The 21,609-nt window shown below is 55.2% G+C and overlaps 5 protein-coding genes across 7 annotated transcripts in view; 3 read left to right on the top strand and 2 right to left on the bottom strand.

The window, feature by feature from the left end:
- BCL9L (BCL9 like) overlaps positions 1–11,576 on the bottom strand; it is a 61,650-nt gene extending 50,074 nt beyond the window's left edge. The window contains exons 1-2 of one of the 2 annotated variants that reach the window (XM_065697136.1): positions 11,492–11,576; positions 8,277–8,425 (exon numbers count right to left, since the gene is read on the bottom strand). The gene's annotated coding sequence lies outside the window, so the exon portion shown is untranslated. Of the gene's footprint in view, positions 1–8,276; positions 8,426–9,005; positions 9,096–11,491 lie in introns of those variants that run through there. The other variant, XM_065697134.1, reaches the window with a different exon arrangement.
- FOXR1 (forkhead box R1) lies at positions 11,276–14,675 on the top strand. 2 transcript variants are annotated; one of them, XM_065697144.1, is made up of 5 exons: positions 11,276–11,514; positions 11,883–12,103; positions 12,347–12,615; positions 12,967–13,199; positions 13,555–14,675. In XM_065697144.1, exons 1-5 carry the CDS (start codon positions 11,397–11,399, stop codon positions 13,581–13,583), a joined length of 870 nt encoding a protein of 289 aa, XP_065553216.1. In that variant the 5' UTR covers positions 11,276–11,396; the 3' UTR covers positions 13,584–14,675. The 2 variants fall into 2 exon arrangements, with proteins under 2 accessions (XP_065553216.1, XP_065553215.1); XM_065697143.1 differs by having other exon boundaries at positions 12,967–14,675.
- Positions 14,676–14,859: 184 nt separating this feature from the next.
- On the top strand, positions 14,860–18,031 carry CENATAC (centrosomal AT-AC splicing factor). The gene is made up of 9 exons (XM_065697149.1): positions 14,860–15,193; positions 15,297–15,462; positions 15,537–15,599; positions 15,752–15,816; positions 16,149–16,254; positions 16,618–16,648; positions 17,015–17,110; positions 17,216–17,348; positions 17,725–18,031. The coding sequence occupies exons 1-9, from the start codon at positions 14,880–14,882 to the stop codon at positions 17,768–17,770; spliced, it is 1,020 nt and encodes a 339-aa protein (XP_065553221.1). The 5' UTR covers positions 14,860–14,879; the 3' UTR covers positions 17,771–18,031.
- Positions 18,032–18,374: 343 nt separating this feature from the next.
- RPS25 (ribosomal protein S25) lies at positions 18,375–20,130 on the bottom strand. The gene is made up of 5 exons (XM_065697153.1): positions 19,826–20,130; positions 19,644–19,739; positions 19,204–19,387; positions 18,744–18,845; positions 18,375–18,460 (listed from the first exon to the last, which is right to left on the bottom strand). The coding sequence occupies exons 1-4, from the start codon at positions 19,826–19,828 to the stop codon at positions 18,751–18,753; spliced, it is 378 nt and encodes a 125-aa protein (XP_065553225.1). The 5' UTR covers positions 19,829–20,130; the 3' UTR covers positions 18,375–18,460; positions 18,744–18,750.
- Positions 19,923–21,570, top strand: TRAPPC4 (trafficking protein particle complex subunit 4). The gene is made up of 5 exons (XM_065697150.1): positions 19,923–20,132; positions 20,204–20,378; positions 20,454–20,557; positions 20,632–20,758; positions 21,132–21,570. Exons 1-5 carry the CDS (start codon positions 19,958–19,960, stop codon positions 21,208–21,210), a joined length of 660 nt encoding a protein of 219 aa, XP_065553222.1. The 5' UTR covers positions 19,923–19,957; the 3' UTR covers positions 21,211–21,570.
- The last annotated feature ends 39 nt before the right edge of the window (positions 21,571–21,609 follow it).

Genomic DNA, 21,609 nt, shown 5'->3' with positions numbered 1-21,609 from the left:
CTCCGTGACATTCGAGCAAGGACTCGTGAATACAATGAAATCAAGGCGGCTTTCAATAAAGCCAGGAGCAGCACAGCAACTCACATCCGATGGATTTAAAGCAGCACATCCAACAGCAGCAGAGCCTGTTCCAGCAGGGTTCCCAGGCTGGGGAGCAACCTCCCCAGCCTGAGAAAGGACTACAGCACCTTGGCTGCTCTCCAGATCCACATCCAGCACCGCTCAGGCTGCTCCCTGCACACTCTCCCTGCTGCTGCTTCCCAGCCTGGAAAGGGTTAAGTCTCAAAAGCACCTCCTGGGGTTTTGCTGCTTATTTTCTGCTCTGTTTTATTTCCTCAAAGACAGAGATCAGCTGCCCGGATCTGGCTTGACCTCCCGGTAGAGCCCACAGCCGCCCTCTCTGCAGCACAGATTGCCTGCTTGTGCAGGGCGGGGGTGGCACAGGAGGGACACACGGATTTGCTGCTGGAGCCCTTTTGGAGAAGAGCATGAATATTTCATGACAGGGAGAAGATGCTTCAGCAGCATCATGCAGATGTGGATTTGCGCGGTGCTGTCAGGGACACAAAAGGCCAGACTCCAGATCAGCACTCTGTAGTGCCCAGGGGTCCATCGAGAGGCCCCCCGAGGGTAGAGGGACAGCCCTGTAAGTCCCCAGTAATCCTCTGTCAGAACGCTGCTCTGTCCCCAAAATACAAGATGTTACCAGACAGTCACTCGCAACTGGAGCCCAGGTTTCAAGGAAGGCACAACATCCAACTGGAACCAGCAAAGGCATCTCTAAGGGGGCTGGACTGCATTTGTACAATCCCTACAGAAGCTCTTTGATTCAGGCACTCCATACAAGTTCCTCTGTTCAAAAGGAGAGCAAGGTTGGAGATCCCCGTTTTGACTCTTGGCAATATGTAGAGCGTGTCCTCTCTAAGGGTCTCTGAGTCTGACATAAAAGGAGCACTTGTGTCTCCAGAGCACATGTAGAGGGCAGAAAGGAAATGGACTGAACACCAGGAGGCAGGACTGCCCAGAGCAGGGCTAAGCTCACCCCGAACTCTGAGGGGTACAGTACCCGAGCTTGCTTCTATCAGCAATACTGTGGGGAAGGATGGACTGGCCTTCCTGCTTCCAGTCCCCCAAAATCCAGCCATGCAGCACTGATGCCAGTAGAAGGAAGGAGCAAGATGTCAGGCATGGGAGCCTGTGCAGGACCACAGCTCTGGAACTTAATTGAGACAAAGCTGCTACACTTTTCGTGGACATGAATTCGAGTGGGAGGTGTTTGCTACTGCCAATCCATTTTCCCTCAGACACAGTTCTTCCACATGAGGTTGAACCGTTAAGCACTGACAGTGCATCTGTTAAGATTGGCTCTAGAAACCAAATGTTCTTGAAAACAGAGAAACAAGCTGTGCTTGCCCTTCATTCCCAGCCATCCAGCTCCCAGTACCACAGGGAGAAGCCACATGGAGCAGCCCACATGCACACAGATGACCCAAGAGAGGCCGTGTTCAAAGTACCCCTCTGTGTGAAAGGTGCAGCAGGCTGAGGAGCATGGAGAAGATCCCCAAAACAGGCAAGAGGCGGTGAAAGGGTGGCGCGACAATGTCAGGATCATCTCTACTGACAATATAAGGCTTCAAGGAAAGGTCCCACAGAAGATCTGGGGAAGGGCTCCAAACTCCTCTCCCCCTTTGTGTTTTCTTTCTACAACCACATTTCTGTCCTACCTCCCATGGCAGCTACCTTGGACCAGAGCAAACAGCCTGCTGCTTCAGAAGGAGCCTGCGCCCAGCATCACCACAAACTACGAGCGCTGGAACAGGCCATCCCTGCAAGCAGAGGAAGATGCTCTTCCTCCAAGGTCATGAAATCTTTTCCTCAGAGGAAGTGAAAAAGAACCCAACAAAAAAGAAAATAGAAAGGCCAAGGCAGCCTCCTCACTTGACTCCCTTTAATTAGTAACCATCTGGTTTTGAGAGGAGCTGTCAACCAATGTAGAGCATTTGGCAAGCTTCCTCAGCTGCTGCTCTCCTAACGTCAGTTCTTCTTGGAAACGCTTTAGACCTCGAGATGCCAGAAGGAAACGAAAAGAAAGGCAAAAGAGTGCACGAGTGAAGCAGAAGAGCAGGGATGCGCTACAACCCAGCGGACTGAGCGAGACATTCCCTAGTTCCACTTCCAGGTCAGGGAGCAAATGCTCCGGCCGGCCATGCAGGAGGAAGCTCATGCGCTGTGTTCCAAACAAGCTGCTACAAACCCCTCACGTTTTCTGGAACGTGGCCTGCTCCGTGGTCAAATTCCCACTTAGGCAGCGACTTTCTATCATCTTCCCTAATTCCCTCCCTCACTTTAATGTCTTCTTTGTCCCAGGCGCTCTGTGCCTGCCGTTACATGTTCCGCTCCAGGACAGGGTTCATCACAGACACTGAACACCTTACAAACCCCATTCACCGTGCTCCGGGAATGAGCGCAGAGACGGTCTTCCTCGAGTCCTGCCCTGGCTCTGCCCCATGCCACACTCTGCTCAAACAGAGGGCTGCTCTGCTCCTCCAAGAAGCCACACGTGCAAAGGGAGAAGCCACACGGGCAGCAGAGCCAAGCTACAGCACTTTTGTGTGCACTGCCTGCCTCATTAACATGCAGCACATGGCTCCTGCAGCTTCTACATTACTCCTTCCTGACTCTGGGACCTTGCCTGTGAGTCAGAGGCTTTGCACATTTGCTTTTCCTGATCCCCGTGAGCCCCCAACACACGGCAAACTACATTGTGAACAGCCCCCTTAATATCTGCATGCAGACAGCCTTCTCACTTCTGCAGAGAAGCAGTCTTGCTCCCCCAGCCAGCACCATGCGCACACAGATAAACACCCCCCCCCCAGAGTACCCTCATGTGAGCAGGTACATCTGACTGCCCTGCACTCACTCCCCTCTAGTCATTCCCAGCCCAGCTCCCATACAGTGCTTCGGCTCCTTTTCTCTTCTCCAGAGCCATGGTAATGGAGTACAGGCACAGCTGAAGAGCAGGATCCCCATGTTAAACACATTAATACCCCACTACAGTCAGGGCAGATATTTCCCAATGCTCTTCTGCACATCTGTCTTATACGGCAAAAGAGTCCGAGATCCACACCTAGGAGATCCTCCCATGCCAACTGGCCCGGCATCCACCAGCCTGTCAGAGCAGCAGAGCTGTCGTCTCCTTGACTCCTGCCCCCTGTCACATCTGCTTCTTTAAGCAGATGGAGTGCACTGGTCTGACACTCTAGGGACTGAAAATCCCCATGCAGAGAACAGGGAGGCACCCAGGCAGGCCACGGAGAAGCACACGTGGGCCATCAGGCCTGGACCATCTCTCTGTGTCTCAACACAGCCAATTTACCCCAAAGAACCGAACACAACAGGTTGTGGATACCGTTCCTCTTTCCCTTTTCCCAGCCTCGCCTGGGGAGAACAAAACTTCTCCTTTACAGACTTCCCGCTCCGAGCCGCAGGAGCTGCCACACAATACTTCCATCTTCCCTGCTTTTCCTCCTTGCCTGTTAGCGTTACGCAAAGTGCCCAACTGCCAATGCCAATGAGACTTCAGGCAGAAATCCATCTATTTCTCCCCTCCAGCTCTTAATTAACATGTGGCCTTTAATTACATTTCCCGTTTTCATGACAAAATATGACTCTCTCCTCCACTTGCCCCTCCCCAAGATCATTACAAGAGCTCTAATAATCATCATCATCATTCGTCTACCTGGAGAGCAAGGTGGGGGCACCTGCTCCATCTTCCCGAGCTACTCCATCCCACACCTAGCCCCGATCACTCATTCCTTGGAGAGCCACATGCCTCGGTCCTGTGCCAGTGGAGAGGGGTGGAAGCACTGCTAACAGGTTGGCACAACATATTGCCAGGGCTGCAGAGTGCCTGCAGGCTTTGGCTGCACCGGAAGACCATGCAATTCAAGGCTGAACAGAGAAACAAAGGCAATTCGGTGAGTTATTAGGAATTCTCTTGCTTTCAAAGGTCAGGATGCACCACCCTTCTGTTGAACCAGCTCCATCTCACTACCTATCAAAGGTGCAGCAAACACTGGTAGGACGCTGTGCAGTAACAACTGGTTCACAGACCTAAGCAGTAAAAAAAAGGAAGGGAAAACTTTCTAACCAACCTCCCCACTCACATGGATCCAGCCACCTGGAAATCACCTCAGTAAATCACAAAGCATCCATTTCCTGGGAGAAGGTGAAAACTGAGGAATTCTTCCCTATCCAGCCAGCCAGGAGCAGGTGAGGAGCCGGTATCATTTACTCAAGCATGGACCTTGGTGCAGTCAGGCTTTCACGAAGCTCAGGTTTAAAGGCAACAAACTGCTGCCACTGTCCTCACAAGTCAGGGAACCTCATTCAGATGCAATCTGTCACGGCAGGGAGACAACTGCAGAGTTTGACCTTGGATTTGCAAACTCAAGATCAGAATCAGCTCTCAGACCTACTATTTTATCTGAATGTGCAAAATTCACCAGTCAGGGGGTGGCTTTGCCCACTCACAGAGGTCCAGGAGTGAGATTTTCCTTAGCGCTTACTTCACACCTCGGAGTTTCAGTGCTCCTCGAAGAGAGTCCCCAGCCCCTCCCCGCAGCACACAGTAAGGTGACACTGGGTGTGAAGCTACACAGCGTTTGCTTTAGCCTGCAGACTGAAGACAGGGAGCTGCCCACCTCTCCCATTGCGGAGTTCTGAAGAATTATCACTACTTCACAGGGCAGACATGACATCAGGCTCTTGGGACAGAGACAGTAACATAAAGGCAGCACTGAAGCGGTCGCAACACAAAGGAGATACATGAAGGACTTAAAGCGTGGCCCAGAGTCCTCGAAGCAAGGACTGCATGATCCAAACATGGAGCTACAGGCACCACGTGCAACTTGGACAGCAAGAGCTCCCAGCAGAGCTCCGTGCATGGGCAGCAAGCACACCACGAGCACAGAGGACATCTCTGCTGCTCGCAGAAACCCACATCCCTTCTAGCAGACCAACGATGCAAGAAAGCCAAGTAGCTGAGTGAGCAAGAGAGCGTGGCCAAGTGTGGCAGAAAGGAGGCTATGTCTCTTTAAATGTGACTAGAGTGTTGTCAATGGATCTGCCACGGTAGAGGAGTTAATCCCCCCCCAGCCCCTCTCAGCCACTGTGATGGGATAATTAGATGCGAGGGCTCAGCGCAGATGATGCTCCAGTTGCTTAGCAACTAATGGTTTCCATGGCAACGGCAAAGCACAGCCTTCGGAGCAGTAAGTGAGCAGTGCAGCAGGGCAGGGAAGGATGCCTTAAACTCCTGCACTGATCCTCTCCTCCAGAATCACTCCGAGGCCTTGAGGTATTCGGGGAATGAGGAGGGGGTGCCTTAAAGAGACAACGTCCCTGTTTCACCCACAGTAAAATGAAAAGGTTTGGTTTTTCAGACTAAATATTCCATGAGTCGGTCCTCCTCATCTCAGTGATTCTCCACCAGCAGAATGAGCGAGGCCAAGCCACAGAATGGTCTTATGCAGAGGCACATGCCCTCATACATGGGTTGCTATAAGCAGCTGAATGTGATTCCAGCATCAGCAATTCTTGCACCCAGGGCTGAGCGCTGAACACACACACACACACACACACACACACTGATGTATTTAGGTTTTCAGCACTGTCCCCTAAGAAGCCATGTACAGGCATCCAGCCTGGCTCTGAACCAGCAGCAGCAGGAGGTTTCCTCTCGATTCTGCAGCTCTGCAACATGTACAAAAGTGATGCTGGCCATAAAACACGAGGAGTCTCACCAGAATCACAGAGATCAGATTTATAAACCTTAGCCCAAGTCTGTCATCTGGTACTTCCTTTAACATGACCAATTCCTACTGCTTTATTACTGCTGCTTCCTGCACCGAGTCAGCATCCCACTGCTCCCGACATCACAGCCATGACCTGCATCACTTCCCACCACACACTGCATGTGCTGGCCATGCAGCTGCACTGCTGCAAGCCACAGTCCTGTCACCGCATGAGCTGAGTGGAGGCAAGCTCAGTTGGTACTTTGATAAGAGAGCTCTGCACCCTTAGGTGGGGTTGCTGATTCAGTACTAGGTGGTCTTCGCCACCTTTACACGCTGCAGGGATGGCCTGTGAGGTGTCATTTACCTGCTTGCAAATGACAGTCTTATGTGTTAAAGCTTTGCAAACATCCCCAGCCACGATGGCACAGAAAGAGGTCTGGAAACTCACATCACAAAGATAAGCCCTGCTCTCGTACCCTGCCCTCCATCCTGCCCTGGTGCTTGCAACAAGAAGCATCCCTTGCAGTGACAGCGAGCAGACCGTGCCTTGGGCACTGGCTGCAGGACACCACTCGCCAGTTTTCCTCTTCCCACCTGGGAGGCTGCAGCACGCGCTCCGCACCAGCTCTGCCGTGTGCCACCCCTTCTCGGCACAAAGCACACAGAAAGGAGAACAGGGCAGAGCCCTCCCTCAGGCAGCAGCGGAGCGGGAGGTGGCACTGCCCAGCGACGGGCAGCCAGGATGGGCTCTGAGACCCTCGTGTGCATCAGTCCAAGCCACTGACTCCGAGATGCTCCGTGGCAACTTTCCGCCCTTGCTGCATGCATTACCTTGCCCTCCAAACTGGCTGTGACAGCCAGGAGGAGGAGGCATCCCATCCGCCAGGCCTTGCCAACAGCTAATTGAGCTGCAAGCGAAGTCTCCTCCCCGGAGCCCTGTCCTCATCCCTCCAGCACTTCAGGAAGGTACAGGAGCAGTCACCAAAAAAGTTGCGGAGCGTTTCAGCCTCCGTCCCCTCTGGCTTTCAAAGGGGGAATTCAAAGGGAAGCGCTGCGCTTTGTTCTGCGGGGGAGCGGCACGAAAGGTGAGCGGCGGCGAGCCTGGCAGAACCGGTCGCTTCAATCGTCCGCCAGCTCACCTTTGAAGTGGTTTCTAAAATCAGGGAGGAGGGGCAGAGACCTGAGTTCAGCTCTTTAACTGCAACTTCACAGGCTCGGAGGACGTGGGGGGTAAGAGGCTGTCTTTCCCCCACCAAAAAATAGCGTGTCTGTTCAGAGAGACTAGAATACAGCTAATAAAAGAGGCTGCGATGCTCATCAAGTACAGCTGTGGAGTTCTTACGTCCTGAGGAGACTACAAACAGCTACAACAGCAGCAGCAGCATCTACCTGCGGTACCAACAGAGACACACCAGGCGTCTGCAGGATTAACCAGGCACTCTGGCACTGCCCCGCTCCAGTGCCAGTGCAGCAACCATCTCTCACTGCCTCACATTCCCTCTCCCCTTGCCCACCCACATTGTCCCCACTGCCTCGCTGTAACAGAAAGGACTGTTTTTAATCCCAGCCCATGCATATCCTGGGAGCTTTTTCTATATTACAGTCACAGCATCAGCCACTTGCTGCAGCCCCGGGAGCTGAAGCAACACCAACACAGAAGGAGTGATGCTGTGCCAGGACAAGCCAAGCACCTAACGTACACCCTGTGCTAGGAAGATGGGGAAAATACCAATTACTTAATTGGAAATTAATCTCTGTTCTACCACAGGGGAAAACATACTTATACAAGTATATATGTACACACACGCGCACGCGACCCCCACAGCTGATTGGCACAACCAGCACCCACAAGCCCAGAGTCCGCACCAAGTCCACTGAGCTTCCCTCTATAGGAACACCATCAGCTGGGCAAAGCCAAGACAACAGCAATACCCTCATATCACCAAGGACAAGCAGATGTCCCTCTGTACACATTCAAAGCTTTCAGGGGCTGTGGAATACAAAAGCCATTCAAGTCAGACTTCAGTAAGAACCCGGAGTTGGAAGTGAAGTCACAGACCTCCCCTATCCTTAGGGGAGAGAGTGAGCTTTCATCCAGCATCTTTCAGAGAAGGGAGCCAATCCAGTGTCTCTGCCTCGCAGAAGGCAGCACGTTCACATGAAGCCAGCCTGGCCAAAGACATCTACCTACACCTCACACGCACGTGCACAAGTCAGACACCACAAGAAGCAATCGAGCACACTCGCCGTTACACCTGGAATCTGAAACGTCTTTTCTCTTGATTTGCAAACAAGTCCTCATCTAAAGCAGCAGAAGATGAGAATCAACAAGGAAAGAGAACTGTCCCCTGACCCCGACCCTCATCCTGACAAAGCTTCCCTGTAGTTCTGCTGGTTACAAGGTGTGTGAGAGTAGCTGAGACTGGTTTTCAGCCAAAATATATCCCATGAGTTGGCTTCTGCGCGGATAACACTCACCTGAAAAGAGCTGGCTTTGAAGAATCTGGATGTCCCGAGCAAAGATGCCACCAGCTTGTCACCTCTCTACCTTTTCAGCTCCGTTCATGATTGTGGCCTTCTGCACATGTCAGCAGGTTCTCTTCTAACTTCTGTCTCACCTTCGGAAGCTAAAGGAGAACCAAAAATGAGACAGCTTTAGAATACACACATGAGCCTCTGCGTGGCACAAGGAATCAGCAGCCTTAGGTTTTGTTTGCCACAAGTTGACTCAATCAGTCTGATCAAGATCCCCCTCCCTGGGAAAGCAGAGATCAGGGGTTATGATGCTTCCTCCCAGAATCTACAGTATACAAACTGATGGGATTGGGATTCAGCAACTGAATGGCCAGAGGCAAAATTAAGGCCTTTTAGAATTTTCCTGGACTTACGGGAAAGGTCTGTGCTTGCAACTGTGTGTATCTAAAACATTCTTATGCTTTAAACTGGAAACCAGCACCTCTGTTTCCAGTTTTGCTCACTCCATTGCAGACCACAGGGCTCCTTTCCCTGCTTTACCTGTTTGAGTTACAGCAGCAAGTCAAACCTTCACCAGCGAGAAGTAAACATCAGTACACGGGGAATGCTTTCCATCCCTGCAGCCCAGGCAGGAAGCATCAGCAGGCTCTTTTCGCACCTCATTTCGGGAGCTCAGAGCTCCTCAGGGTGAAGCACTGTATTGTGTTATGCCCTACCCCTGGCTCTACTTACCAGCTCCACGGAGAGCTACAGCCTTCTCTGAGGACACTGGAAGCTGGGGGAGGATGGAAGAAAGGAAGATCCTATAGCTGCTGCCTGCAGCTGTTTCTCATCTCCTTTATTGCTCTGCAGGAGCTTTTGCTGGGGAGCCCGCACCTAACTCCAGAGCAGCTACAGGTGAAACCAATGTGCAAAACACCAGCTCACACGGCCTCTTGTGGCCAAGCCACACGCCCTGGTTGTCCCCCTCCAGCTCTTGCCAGGGCAGCTCCTGCAGAGCAGCACAGGGAACAGTGTCCTTCCTATGGACGCGTTCCATCCCCAGATATCCTTCTGCCTTTCATTCGCATCAGTGTGCTGCCCTGCTGGCTCTTCCAAAGCCACACTGGCTGCAGAGGAAGCAGGGCGAGACACTTCACCTGCGTGCAAGATCCAGCTTTCGCAGGACCTCTTTAGTCCCCCAAAATACTCACGTTGTTCCAAGATGATGGACATCGCTGCGCCCAGCCCAGCACTCTTGTGTGCATTCACTCTCGAAGTACCAAAGGTTATGTGGGTAGGTGAGGCATCAATTCAGGGTGCACATAGATAACCACAGGCTTAATGAATTACTCTGCCTCAGCTGATACATACAGCACTGTGTGAGAGTTTAGCTCCAGACAGAAAGGGGAAAGCAACTTTGTGGTGTGACATGTCCAGCGATAGGTGGTAAATTATTAAACTGCAGTAGCTGGATTGTTTGCAACACATCCCAAGTCAAACAGCAGGCTCCAGTTGCAGGAAGGGGAAAGGGTTTGCACTGGGGTGTTGAGGAAAGCAAGCCAGCAAGTGTGTCCTGCTCACCCCTGAGGCATCTGACCAGGAGGGAGCACACAGGCGTCTCTGCAAACAACTGAACTTTGTCACACCAGGGTGGGAAAAGCAGTGTGTCGAGAGCCTTTTGCATCTCACAGAAGCCACGCCATACTGACCTGATAATCACGGAATGCCTAACAAGGACTAAGCAAGCCTTAGTGCGGCACAAACTATCATAGCTGCTTTTACTGAGGAGGCAAACCCGAGTGTGCCAGATTTCCCCCTGCCCTTGGAAGGTTACCTTGGCCAGAAAAGCTTGGTTTAGTGTTTGACTCAGTTTTTAACGGCCTGTCCCAAAAGACGTAAACACTCGAAGGCTGAGAACAGTGACAGCAAACAGGGCAGGGGCATCCGGCCCAAAGCACTGCAGAGCAAGCCTGCAGCAGGGAGAAGCATCTCACCCTTTTCTTTCATTACACAGAAATAACCCAAACAACTCCAGGACAAACCTCTAGTGCAAGGGTCCGGGAATTCCCTTTTAAGCTGAGATCCTCCCAACATCATAACACTAATGTTATGGCACAATCTTTTGCAGCAGTTCCCAACACTGCCTCTTTCTGTTCGACTCCCTGCTACAGACTGGCAGCAAGTCCCTGCTGCACTGCTCCGCTACCAGCATAACCCGTGTCCTCCTGCAAAACGGTCAACATATGTAGAGAGTCTGAAATCTAACTGCCTGTTGGTACAAAGCCAAGCCTTGGATTCTGATGTGTAGCTACCCCATTTCCACCAGTGCCACCTGCCCCCACACCCCCTCCCCAAGCAGAGGAGTGACAGCGAGTGGGCCAGAAGGATGAGGATGTATAAGTACCCTTTATTAGCACAAACTACATTGCTTCCTTCATCAGACCTAGGACAGATTAGGCAGGGGCCGTGTGTGAAAGATGTGGTTGAAGAAACAAAAGCAATTCAGGAAAGGGCACACAAAGTTTCTAAGAGACTGAAAGCACACCCAGGATCTACTCAGCCTGGCTCCTTTACTCAGCTGGGGTCCCCCCTTCGTGTTTTGGCTGGGAGGACCTAAAGCACTTTCCAGTCTTAAAACCCACTACTCCCAGGCAAGCAGGGTGAGGCAGCTCCTGGTACCCAAGCACTCCGTGCACCCCCAGAGATCCATCCTGCTTCCAGAGGCATTTATGTTCCCAGACCAGGTAAGTTCACTGCAGAGTGCAGGTAAGGCTGTGATCTTATAATCAGAGGCAGAAAGAAATGAAACGTTAGCCCAGTGAGCACAGGAGTGGCTGATCTATTGAGGCTCTAGCAAAGTAAATGGGCAGAAAACAGCCTGCGTGGTGTGACCTATCCCACTCTCAATCAGCTCCCCTATTACACCAGTATGGATCATTGCCTCCCTAGAAGGGGCTCTAATAGGTATTTAGAAGCGTGAAACAGAGACCAGCCCTTCACCCACCTGTGTGATACCCTTTTTAAAACATGTGTGCGACTGAGCCAGCTCCCAGAGCACTTTAAGCTCAGGGGATCCTTTGTGCCCCCCTCGCAGATCCTGCTGCCCTCGGCACCCAGAGGTACCTTTGGCACACAAAGAAAATGGACTTGAGTTTCCAAAACAAGTCATTTTGGGAAAGCCTGCACTTACGACATGGCCTTGAGGACTGGGATATGGCAGAGGAGCTCAAACTCACCAGCACTGAAGAAGTTCTGCAAGGTAAGGACACGGGTGTCATTACAGCTGTGCCCTCCACATGCAGCCTTTCAGGTAGATAAACTCCAAAAGAGGGTGAAGGGGGTGAGTTGCACCCATCTGGCGTCACAGGGGAAAGAGAAGGTAAACTTTCAGAGCTGGGCACTGTTGTTTGGGTTTGGTCTGGCCGCGGTGGTGCAAGAACACGCAGGCAGGCACCCTGTACGAAAACAGGAAAGAAAACACTACTTAGAGGGATGAGAAGGCAACTGGGGACCTTTGCCTTGGGATTTGCATTGCATTAGAGCTTCCCCAGGCTGCCCGTGGACAGCAGGTCCAGAAACAGCCCTCAGGCAGGACTGGCAGGGTGACATATCTCCTTCTCCTTTTAGGACAGGGTGCTCAGCCCAATCTGTGGATGTGGGTAAACCCCAGCCTGGCCTGTCCCCTCCCTGGGAGCCCTGGAGCAGACCCAGCCAGATCCAAAAGCCTGGTGGCCTCAGTTGCTGGTGCCGCAGAGAGCTCCTCTCTGAACACATCCTGGGATGACTCCTGCTCCGACTTGGACTGCTCCAAGGAGGATGTGCTGTCACCCTCCAATAAGGCTAGAAAGGTACACAGGAGGGAGCTGCTTGGGCAACAAGCGGGCTCAGCAGCTCCCATTCCAGCCACGGTCAGCCGATGCATGGAGCCTGCCTGACAAACAGGCTCAGAGTACAAAGTGCAGGGACAGAGGCTGAAATTTAAGCGTATGAGCTCTCTATAAGCTCCCTGCCAGAACAAAGCAGCTTATCCCTGCCCCTCATTCTACCCAGGGCTAATAAACCCATGTTCTTTTTTCCCTTCTTCTCCCCAGCTTACTGTGGGTGAAGCTGCTCCATGCGTGGCCATCCCAGTTCCCCAGGAGATGCCAAAAAGTCCTGAAGTCAGGATGATGCTGGTGCCTTGGAAATCCACAGTCCTCGGTCCTCAGAGCATGAAGCTCAAGTGCCCCAGGCAGATGAGTGCCAAAATTGAGGGGGGCTGGCCCCGTCCCCCCCTTAATTACTCCACCCTCATCAGCCTCGCCCTGTGCAACAGTGCGGGTGGCGGTCTGACTGTACAGCAGATCTACCAGTTCACACGGTACCCGCTCTTCTCCCAGCTCCTAGTGCAGAATGAGGGGAAGAGGGGCTGCAGGGGGTACAGGGGTCTCTGATCTTCCGCTGGGAAGCAGGGATGTGGCAGCCAGGACGCACATTTGGGTCTTAGCTCTGCCTGCAGCTCAAGATGCTGCTGAGGAAACTGCCTCCCCTCTTTGGCAACACCCAAACCTGCGTCTCCAGAGCTGGGATTTCAGTTCTGTGTCTCGGGTGCACCAGACAGCCTCCCACCGCAGGGCCTGGGGAGGACCCTCCTCTCCTTCCCTCCGTGTGTTCTGTTGTTTATCACAGCCTCCAAGGGCTTCAGCCCAGGACAAATCCTTTCTCTCCACAGGCAGCACTTCCCATTTTTTCAGATGGCCCCAAAGGGATGGAAAAGCACGATCCGACACAAGCTGTGCTTCAGCAGCTGCTTCGAGAAAGACACCAGCTTCCCGTGCGCCAAAGGAAACCACAGGTCCTGCCTGTGGAAACTGACTCCAAGAGGATGCAGAAAGTTTCAGGAGGAAGCACAGGCCCTGACTAAAGAGGCGCTCGACCTGGTGCGCCAAAGCACGAGCAACCCGGGTACGTTTCCAAGGGCAGGAGCCCCACAAACCGCAGAGGGCATCAGGCAGCGGGAGCGCACCCAAGCACTTTGCAGCCACCAGCACTGCGGGACACGACTCTGGGAGGTGACACCAGGAACTTGGAGACCCCTGCAGAGATGCTCCACAAGCAGGGCTCTGTCATCGGGCTGGCCAAGAGCCCAACACAGCGAGACAAGCCAACCAGGCTGCTTTCAAACACAGAGCTGTCATCTCAGTTCCTGCAATAGCTGGCAGTTTAATATGGGACAGGACTGTGGCTGCAGCATCAGTGCCTGAGCAGTAGTTATGGCCCTAGTACCCATCCCAGCTTCTTCTCACTCTCTCTTTTGCAGATCTGATGAGCTCTCTGTTTGGGCTATGATTCCTTTCGGCTCCCTGCTTCTGAAAGATGTGCCATGTGCTTTCAAACCAAGCCTACTTTCTGATGTGCTGCCGCCGGTAGCTTCACAAGAACCACGCGTGGAAATTATGAGCATTGTGACATAAGGACTCAAATTTAGAAGGGGGGGGGGAGAAGAAAGATGGCCAATACTTAATTTCCTTCATTAAGGTGAGTTTCTGCCAGCCGCACGAGTTGCAGAGGCATTCTGGCACCCGCTATGCCTGTAACACAAAGTCCTCCATGCACTCTGCTGCCCCTTGCAACGCTCCTGCAGCGCAGAGAACTGAGCTGCAGGAAGAGGTTTATCTGTGCCCTAACAAAGCGCCTCGGGCCAGAGGCACAGAATGCTTTACCTGGCTGGGGGCGCAGAGTCCCCACCGCACAGATGTTATTCCAAGCCCATGAGCCTGCCCCCCGCACTGCAAACCCAGTGGGCAGGGATCCACATCACTGCTAGGCTGGAGGCTGGCTCCTTTCACCTGCGTGCCCACAGGAGCACGAAGGAACAGACACGTTAAAAGGGATTTGATCGAGTCTAAACGTGCACATTAGGGTGGCAGCTCCTTCCCTGAGCAGCACACAAAGCACCCTGCAGGGTGGCTCTGCACTGCTGGGTGCTAATGACACCGGAGACACTAGGGGAGCGCAGGATGGCCGTCAGTCCCACATGTGACAGCGCGGGTTGTCTGTCTGTCCGTCCGAGCAGGACATGACATAAGGTGAACAGTCTCTGAAAGCCTTGGCTGCCCTGGATGGCAGCACCGAGGTAACCTTGCAGCCGCAGCTTGATGCTCGCCTCCCGTCAGGCCAGGCTGGAATTACAGAATCAATCAGGCTGGAAAAGACATTCAAGCTCGTCGAGCCCAACTTCTACCCCAGGACTGCCAAGGCCAGCACTAAACCACGTCCCTAAGGGTTTTCATCTTAGGGTTTTCAGAACCCTTCCAGGAGCGACGCTTCCACCACTGCTCTGAGCAGCATTTTCCGGTGCTTGGCTCCCCTTTCAGGGGACAAATTCTCCCTGGTACCCAGTCTAAACCTCCCGCAGACCGGAGAGGTGCGGACGGGCAGGAGGCATCAGCCGGGGGTACCCAACAGCCGCTCGCACACGGCGGCTCGGTGGGGGGCCAGGGGTTCGGGGGTGTGCGAGTCGGCCCCAGAGCGAGCCTGCGCACGGACCGCGGTGCTCACACCGCGCTACGGGGGCAGCACCGGGGCCCCGGGACACGTACACCCCGCCCCGCCGAGCGCCGCGCCTGCGCAGGGCGAGCGGCCATGGCGGTGCACTACTGCTCGCTGTGCCGCCGCTCCTCCTTCGCGGGCCGCCGGCACCTGTACAGCGCCGCGCACCGGCGGCGGCTGCGGGACGCGCTGGGCCGGCTGCAGGACGAGGTGGCGGCGGCGCGGGCGGCGGCGGCGGCGGCGGCGGCGGGGGACGAGGAGGGCGGCGGAGCGGCCGTGCTGCGCTACGACCCGGCGGAGCACGACCGGCGCGTGTGGTGCCCGTGCTGCGGGCGCGGCGTGCGGCGGGACGGGCGGCGGGGGCCGCTGGCGCTGCCGCGGGCCGCGCTCCTGCAGCACCTGGCCGGGTGAGCGGCGGCGCGGGGCGGCGCGGGGCGGCGCGGGGCGGCGCGGGGCGGCGCGGGGCGGCGCGGGGCGGCGCGGGGCGGCGGAGCTGACCCGGTCCCGCAGGCCCGAGCACCGCCGGGAGACGGCGCGGTTCTGCCGGGAGCAGCGCGCCGAGGCGGCGCTGCGGGAGCGGTGCGTGCTGCCGGCCGACGAGTACGAGCGCTACGCGCGGGCGCTGGAACGGGCGGTGGCCGCGCACCAGCGGCAGGAGGAGGCGCGCATCCGGCAGGTACGGCCCGCCCGGCCCCGCCCGGCCCGGCCCGGCCCCGGCCCCGCCTCACCCCCCCCGCTGTCTCCCCGCAGATGGCAGCCGACATCCGGGAGGCCGAGCGCAGGCAGCGGGAGACGGTGCGGGCCGCCCTGCAGGTCGGTGAGCCGTATCCTGCCCTGGCTGCGCCGCGGTGGGGACCGGGCACCGGGACACTCGCCCCAGCCGGATGCTCGGGGGATGGGGGGGTGGAGGGGGTGTCTCTGCTCAGCACCAGGAATAGTGTTCCTTTTTCCTGAATCACACTCAGCTTCAAACAGAGCCAGAGCCTCGCGCAGGACCTGCCTCCCGTGGCCCCCCAGCAGCGCCCCAGAGGTGAGAACCGCATCCCTCACCTAAACCCCACTAGAAGCCATGGCCCTGCCACGGCAGCGGCCTTGCTCGTTTGCTGCTGCCATCAGCTCGCTCAGATCCTTCACAAGCTTTTATCCATCATAAGCATCACAGAGATTCTTCTCCCCCCCACACATGTATAAGCACCAACAACCGCAAAGTGGTAACGCTATGGTACCCCTAGAACGCTTCTTTCCAATCTTGCCGAAAACTCTCCAAACACAGACACAAACTCTGCCCCAGAAGCCTCTGGACAGGCATCGTCCACCCAGCTGCAGCTGTCACCCACCTCTCGGGCTGCCTCTGTGTTCCAGGGACACATCTCATGATGCAGAGCAGCCTGGCCCAAGCAGGACAGACACGGGACCCGACTTAAACTGGATGGAGCCCAGCCAGGCTTTGACCTTCATCGGCCACCAGGTAGGGGTGACTGGCTAATGAGCACAACTTCAATTTAACCACAGGGTTACAGAGGGTGTTACGAAGGAAAACAAGGGGTTGCAGTCTCTGTTGCAAAAAACGCAGCCGTGCGGATTCAGGGGAGCAAGGAGCTGAGGGCTTCACTCATCCAGCATTAAGTTGTGTTTCCTTAAGCAAACGTTCTAAAACACAGCCTATAAGAACAAATGTTCCTAAAGACAGTAGAGGAGAGCCTCCCCTTTCCTGTGACAGAACCTGGCCCTGGAAGGGAACACAAGAGAGTACTTTCCAGTACTGGTCTGTTTAGGAAACGCTCTTTAAAAGCATCAGTTTCTCATCAGTGTTTTCTGTTTCTGTTGACAGGATACAGAAGGGAAGGGGAACGTTCACACAGGTACTTCACCTGCAGCTCTCTCAGGTGGTGCCCTGCTGAAAGCTCTTGGTTTGTCAGCATCATAGGAGCAACTCAAGAGTTATTTTGAAGCAGCCATGGCACAAGCAGGAGGTGCTCGTGCCTTTGCTCATAGGTGACATGCTAGAGAAGGAAAAGGTTCTGTATTTCAAAAACTCGGTGCTGTGTGGAACGTATGGTCTGCGGTATGCTCTGCCGCTGCCAGCTGAGCAAAGCCCCAGGGTTACTTGTCCTTCACTGCTTGCTGGGTAGGGAGAGCTGCAGGGATGAGGGAAGGGAGGATGCTTCTCTCCATCATAAGTTTAGGATAACTACAGTAGCTAAATATATTCTCTCTGTGTCTTGTAGGTGCAAAACCTCCGTGGCTAATGGAGGAGGAGGAGGAGGAGGAAGAGCATGGAAGCAAACAAATTGGACCTTCATACGAGGAATTTCTCAGACAAAGTGAGCAGCTTGTGCTCATTTCAGTTAACCTCACATTCAAGTTTCCACACTGAAGAACCAAAAGCACTGTGACAGAACAACTCACTGAATGAAAAACTTTTCTAGAGGAGAAGCAGAAGCTGAAGAAGCTGCCCCCCGAGCGCGTGGGTGCCAACTTTGACCATACCTCTCAGACCAGTGACGGCTGGCTCCCTTCCTTCGGGCGCGTGTGGAACCACGGCAGGAGGTGGCAGTCCAGGTGAGCTTCAGGGCAAAACAGGCCACTGCAAAGCACAGGGTTTGTGGCCTCCATCCGTACAGGCCACTCATGGAGCAGGCTCTGTGGCAGCAGCAAGTGGCAGGAGAGGTCTCGCTGCACGGGTCACACACGCCAGCCTGGCACGGGGTTAAGCACAGCAGTGGCTGCAGAGGCAGGCGCCTGCCTTACCTTCCAGACCCGTGTACTGGCCTGCTGGCACCTCTCGTGTGCTACCTGGAGAGGCTGCTACCGCTCCGAGAGCAAAACCAGAGCTACTGTTCTGAAGCTGTGTACTGTCTTACTTGTGTGTGGTGAGGCAGTGTTCGTTACCTCTTTCTAAAGGCTGCTGCCTTCTGACTTCTGTGCTGTCTTTCAGGCATCAATTTAGAACTGAATCGGGGGAAAAGAAGAAAAAAACGTAACCAGGAGAGGAGCAGGGAAGAAAACAAGCTCTGACTGTTGTGGGAAGGTGGACTGTAGGAAGCTGCAGCTTTGTCAGTGCTGCTGTGCAAAGTTTAGTGCTCTTATTTAATACATAAATGTGGCTGTGTTTGGTGCCTGGCCAAGTGCAGCAGTACCACCCTCGGCAGCTCTGGTGCCTCGTGTCCTGTGCCAATGTATAGCATCACATCCCATTAAAGACATGAGGTTTTGAGAAATAAACTTTTTTAATTTAAATAAAATGCTTCTAGCCTTACTTAGAGCTGCTTATCAACACTTCTCCTGAGACATTAACCCAACATCTGCTGTAGCCTTGCACAAAGGTCTGTGGGGACAGCTGGTCCGCAGGGACCTTAGAAATACTGAAAATATCCTGCTAGCACCTTCCCCAGCCACAGAACTGGGCTTCGGTTTTCCTCCAACTGCAGCTCAACATGGTTTAGCATCTCTGGCTGCTGTAGGTGACACAGAAGTTCCCTGTCACAATACAAAAGCATGTTCACAGGATATTGCAAACACCATATAAACGCTGGTAGACAGCCGTGACCTGTCCCAGAATCCACTATCAATAATGAAACGTACACATTCTTGAAAAGGCAAGAACAATTATTTCAATAATTTTATTGTGTGCGTCTACATCGGACACATTGCTGACGAGGCCGCTGGGGAACCTGCAAGGCAAGAAGTCCTCAATCAGACAAGCGGGTCAAAACACAGAGTCTGCAAGCTCTGCTCCAACAAGGACCCTTTGCACAGCGCCCCGTGACAGCAGGGAAGGCACGCTGATGGCAGAGCACGCACAGGGACAATCACCAACTGCTCTGGAGCACGACTGATGTCCTCCCAACACCCAGAGGCACAGCCCACCCAAAGCAGCACAGCTGCCCAACGTGCAGCCACGTGTTAGCTCCCAGCAAAGCACAACCTGGCTCCAGCGTGGAGCCGCTGCCTCACCTCCTCGCTACACGTCCTCCCCTGCGGCAGGCGCATCCCCACCTTTCGTGTTCCTGGTGTAGATCACCTGCGCTCGGTGCTTCGACACCAGTTTGATCAAACCTACGAGAAAAGGAAGTTACCTGAGCGCGTGTGTACTGGTGGTCAGGGGCCTTGTGCTCCCTTCTGAGACTGGCCAACGCGCGAGAGGGAACACCAGCACACCCAATCGCACATGTGTTTGTGCATAGCTTTTGTTCAGGTCTGGAGGCAGTTCTGTCACCCCCTGTCCTTTGAGCAGGACCTCCTTAGCACGGCACAGCAGTGACTGCAGCAGAGCTGCTGCTCCTCACTTCGGACCACTTTTGGGACACAAAGTAAGGCAGCGGCTTGCCAAAAGCACACCCGTTTGTCTGTTTCGGATGCAGCACGAGACCTGCCAAGTGAGCAAGGAACGCACCCGACAGTTCTGAGCACTTACCTTTGCTGAGCAGCTCCTGGAGGGCAGCCCTCGCCAGGGAGCCTCGAATCTTCAGTCTCTCAGAGACAACCGCAGGCGTGATGAGCTTGTAGTTGGGCACTTCCTTGCACAGTTTGTCATAGGTGGCCTTGTCAAACAGGACAAGGTTGTTCAACTTGTCTCTCACCTTCCCCTTGGACCACTTCTACTCGGAAACAGAAAAACCAGCCCTAAGCCGTCAAACGCCTGCGCGTCACATCCCGCACCAAAGGCCTGACAACACACACCAGATACAAGCACCGCAGGCCGCGCCCGCAGCATCGCCCAGCGACGGGCCTGAAGCCCCGCATGGAGCCACAGCCTTTTCCTCCTCACGTTTCCCCCCCCGGCGTGCCCGCACCCCGCCATGCACCAGCCACACGCTGCGGGCCGGGCCTCCCCTGCAGCCCGCCGGCCCCCACCTTCTTCTTGGCTTTGCCGCCGGACTTGTTGACCGGGTCTTTGTCCTTTTTGGCGGACTTGCCCGCGTCCTTCTTCTTCTTGTCGTCCTTGGGCGGCTGCGGGGGGGGGACAGAAGCGCAGCCGGTGAGCGGCGGGCGGCGGGGCGGCCTCCCGGGCCTGCCGCGGCCCGCCCGGCGCTCACCATGCTGCGGCGGCGCGGCTCCTCAAGATGTCGGCCCAGAAAGGAAGCGGCGGGCGCGGGGCGCGGGGAAACCCCGTGCTCAGGGGCGGCTTCCGGGGCGGGGCGCGGCGCCGCTTCCGGGCCGGGGCCGTCATGGCGATCTTCAGCGTGTACGTGGTGAACAAGGCGGGCGGGCTCATCTACCAGCTGGACCACTACGCGCCCCGCGCCGACACCGAGAAGACGTTCAGCTTCCCGCTCGACCTCGTCCTGCGCCCGCACGACGAGCGCGTCGTCGTGGCCTTCGGGCAGCGCGACGGCATCCGCGGTGCGGCGGCGGGCGGGCGGGCGGGCGGGCCGGGCGCGCCGGGCCGGGCTGACCCCGCGCTGTCCCCGCAGTGGGGCACGCCGTGCTGGCCATCAACGGCGCCGAGGTCAACGGGCGCTTCACGGCGGACGGGAAGGACGTGCTGGAGTTCCTGGGCAACCCCGCCAACTACCCCGTGTCCATCCGCTTCGGCCGCCACCGCCTCTCCTCCAACGAGAAGCTCATGCTGGCCTCCATGTTCCACTCGTGAGCCGCGCGGGACGGGCGGGACCGGGGGGCAGGGCCGGGGGGCGCGGGCCCTGAGGAGCCTTCTCCCCACAGGCTGTTCGCCATCGGGTCGCAGCTGTCCCCCGAGGTGGGCAGCTCCGGGATCGAGATGCTGGAGACAGACACCTTCAAGCTGCACTGCTTCCAGACGCTGACAGGTACAGCTCGGCTTGGCCCGGCCAGGCCTGTCGCGGAGCTCAGCCTTCCTGACGCCCTGTCTTTATGGCTCCAGGGATCAAATTCGTGGTTCTTGCCGACCCGAGGCAGGCGGGGATAGACGCCCTTCTGCGCAAGATCTACGAGATTTACTCTGACTTCGCCTTGAAGAATCCTTTCTACTCCCTGGAGATGCCCATCAGGTAGAGAAAAGCCCGCTTTTGACAATGCAGCTGCAGCCCCTCCTCACTCTGCCCGTGTGGTAACACGCTGACAGCCCCTCTGTTTTGGGGCAGAGCAGACCCAGGGGTTGAGGGAAGGGGAGGACACAGCACGTGGCGGCAGGGGCACTGTGCTCCTTCTGGTGCTGCTCTCCTGGGGAAGGGGGAGGCACTCTTCCTCGGCACAAACCCTCCTGCCCATATGTCACGCTTGAGCGCATACAAGAAGCTTTAACCTTAATTAATGGCCAGGCCAAAGTCTGATAGCAGAATCTCGCTTTGAAGAATGTGGAGATCCTGCCTTTGTTAGCCTGTTCCATAGGTAAAGTCACCCCCTTCTGCTTTTCTGTTTCAGATGCGAGTTGTTTGACCAGAACTTGAAACTTGCTCTGGAGGTGGCAGAGAAAGCCGGACCCTTCGGACCTGGGTCATAGAGAAGGCCTCACCTGTTGCACTGACTCTTCTCTCCCCCTGAAGAACAGGGCCTCTCCTTCACATCAGAGACTGCACAGCCCCCAGACGTGCTCCACTATGTCCCAAGATACTTGTTTATCCCCCGGTTGTGAGATTTACCTTCAAAAGATTAGTCAGGACTGTTCGCACAAGGACCGCAGAGGCTTATTCTGCTGTGCCCTTGAGTGAAGAAAGGCAGCGAGGCGTGGGTCCGCGGCATTACTGCAGCTGATGGCTTGCTTTCATTTCAGAACTGTACATATGTATTTTTCCTGTATAGCTCTTAACTTATGGTTTTGCAAAGGGTTTCTATGTAGGAGTAATAAATGTTCCTTGAAGAAGTGGATGGCTGTTTTCTGTTGGCAGGGTAAATCTGTGCC

Source organism: Lathamus discolor, chromosome 17 (assembly GCF_037157495.1).
Source record: "Lathamus discolor isolate bLatDis1 chromosome 17, bLatDis1.hap1, whole genome shotgun sequence".
In the NCBI taxonomy this organism is placed as follows: Eukaryota; Metazoa; Chordata; class Aves; order Psittaciformes; family Psittacidae; genus Lathamus; species Lathamus discolor.
This window is presented reverse-complemented; position numbering and strand designations above follow the sequence as displayed.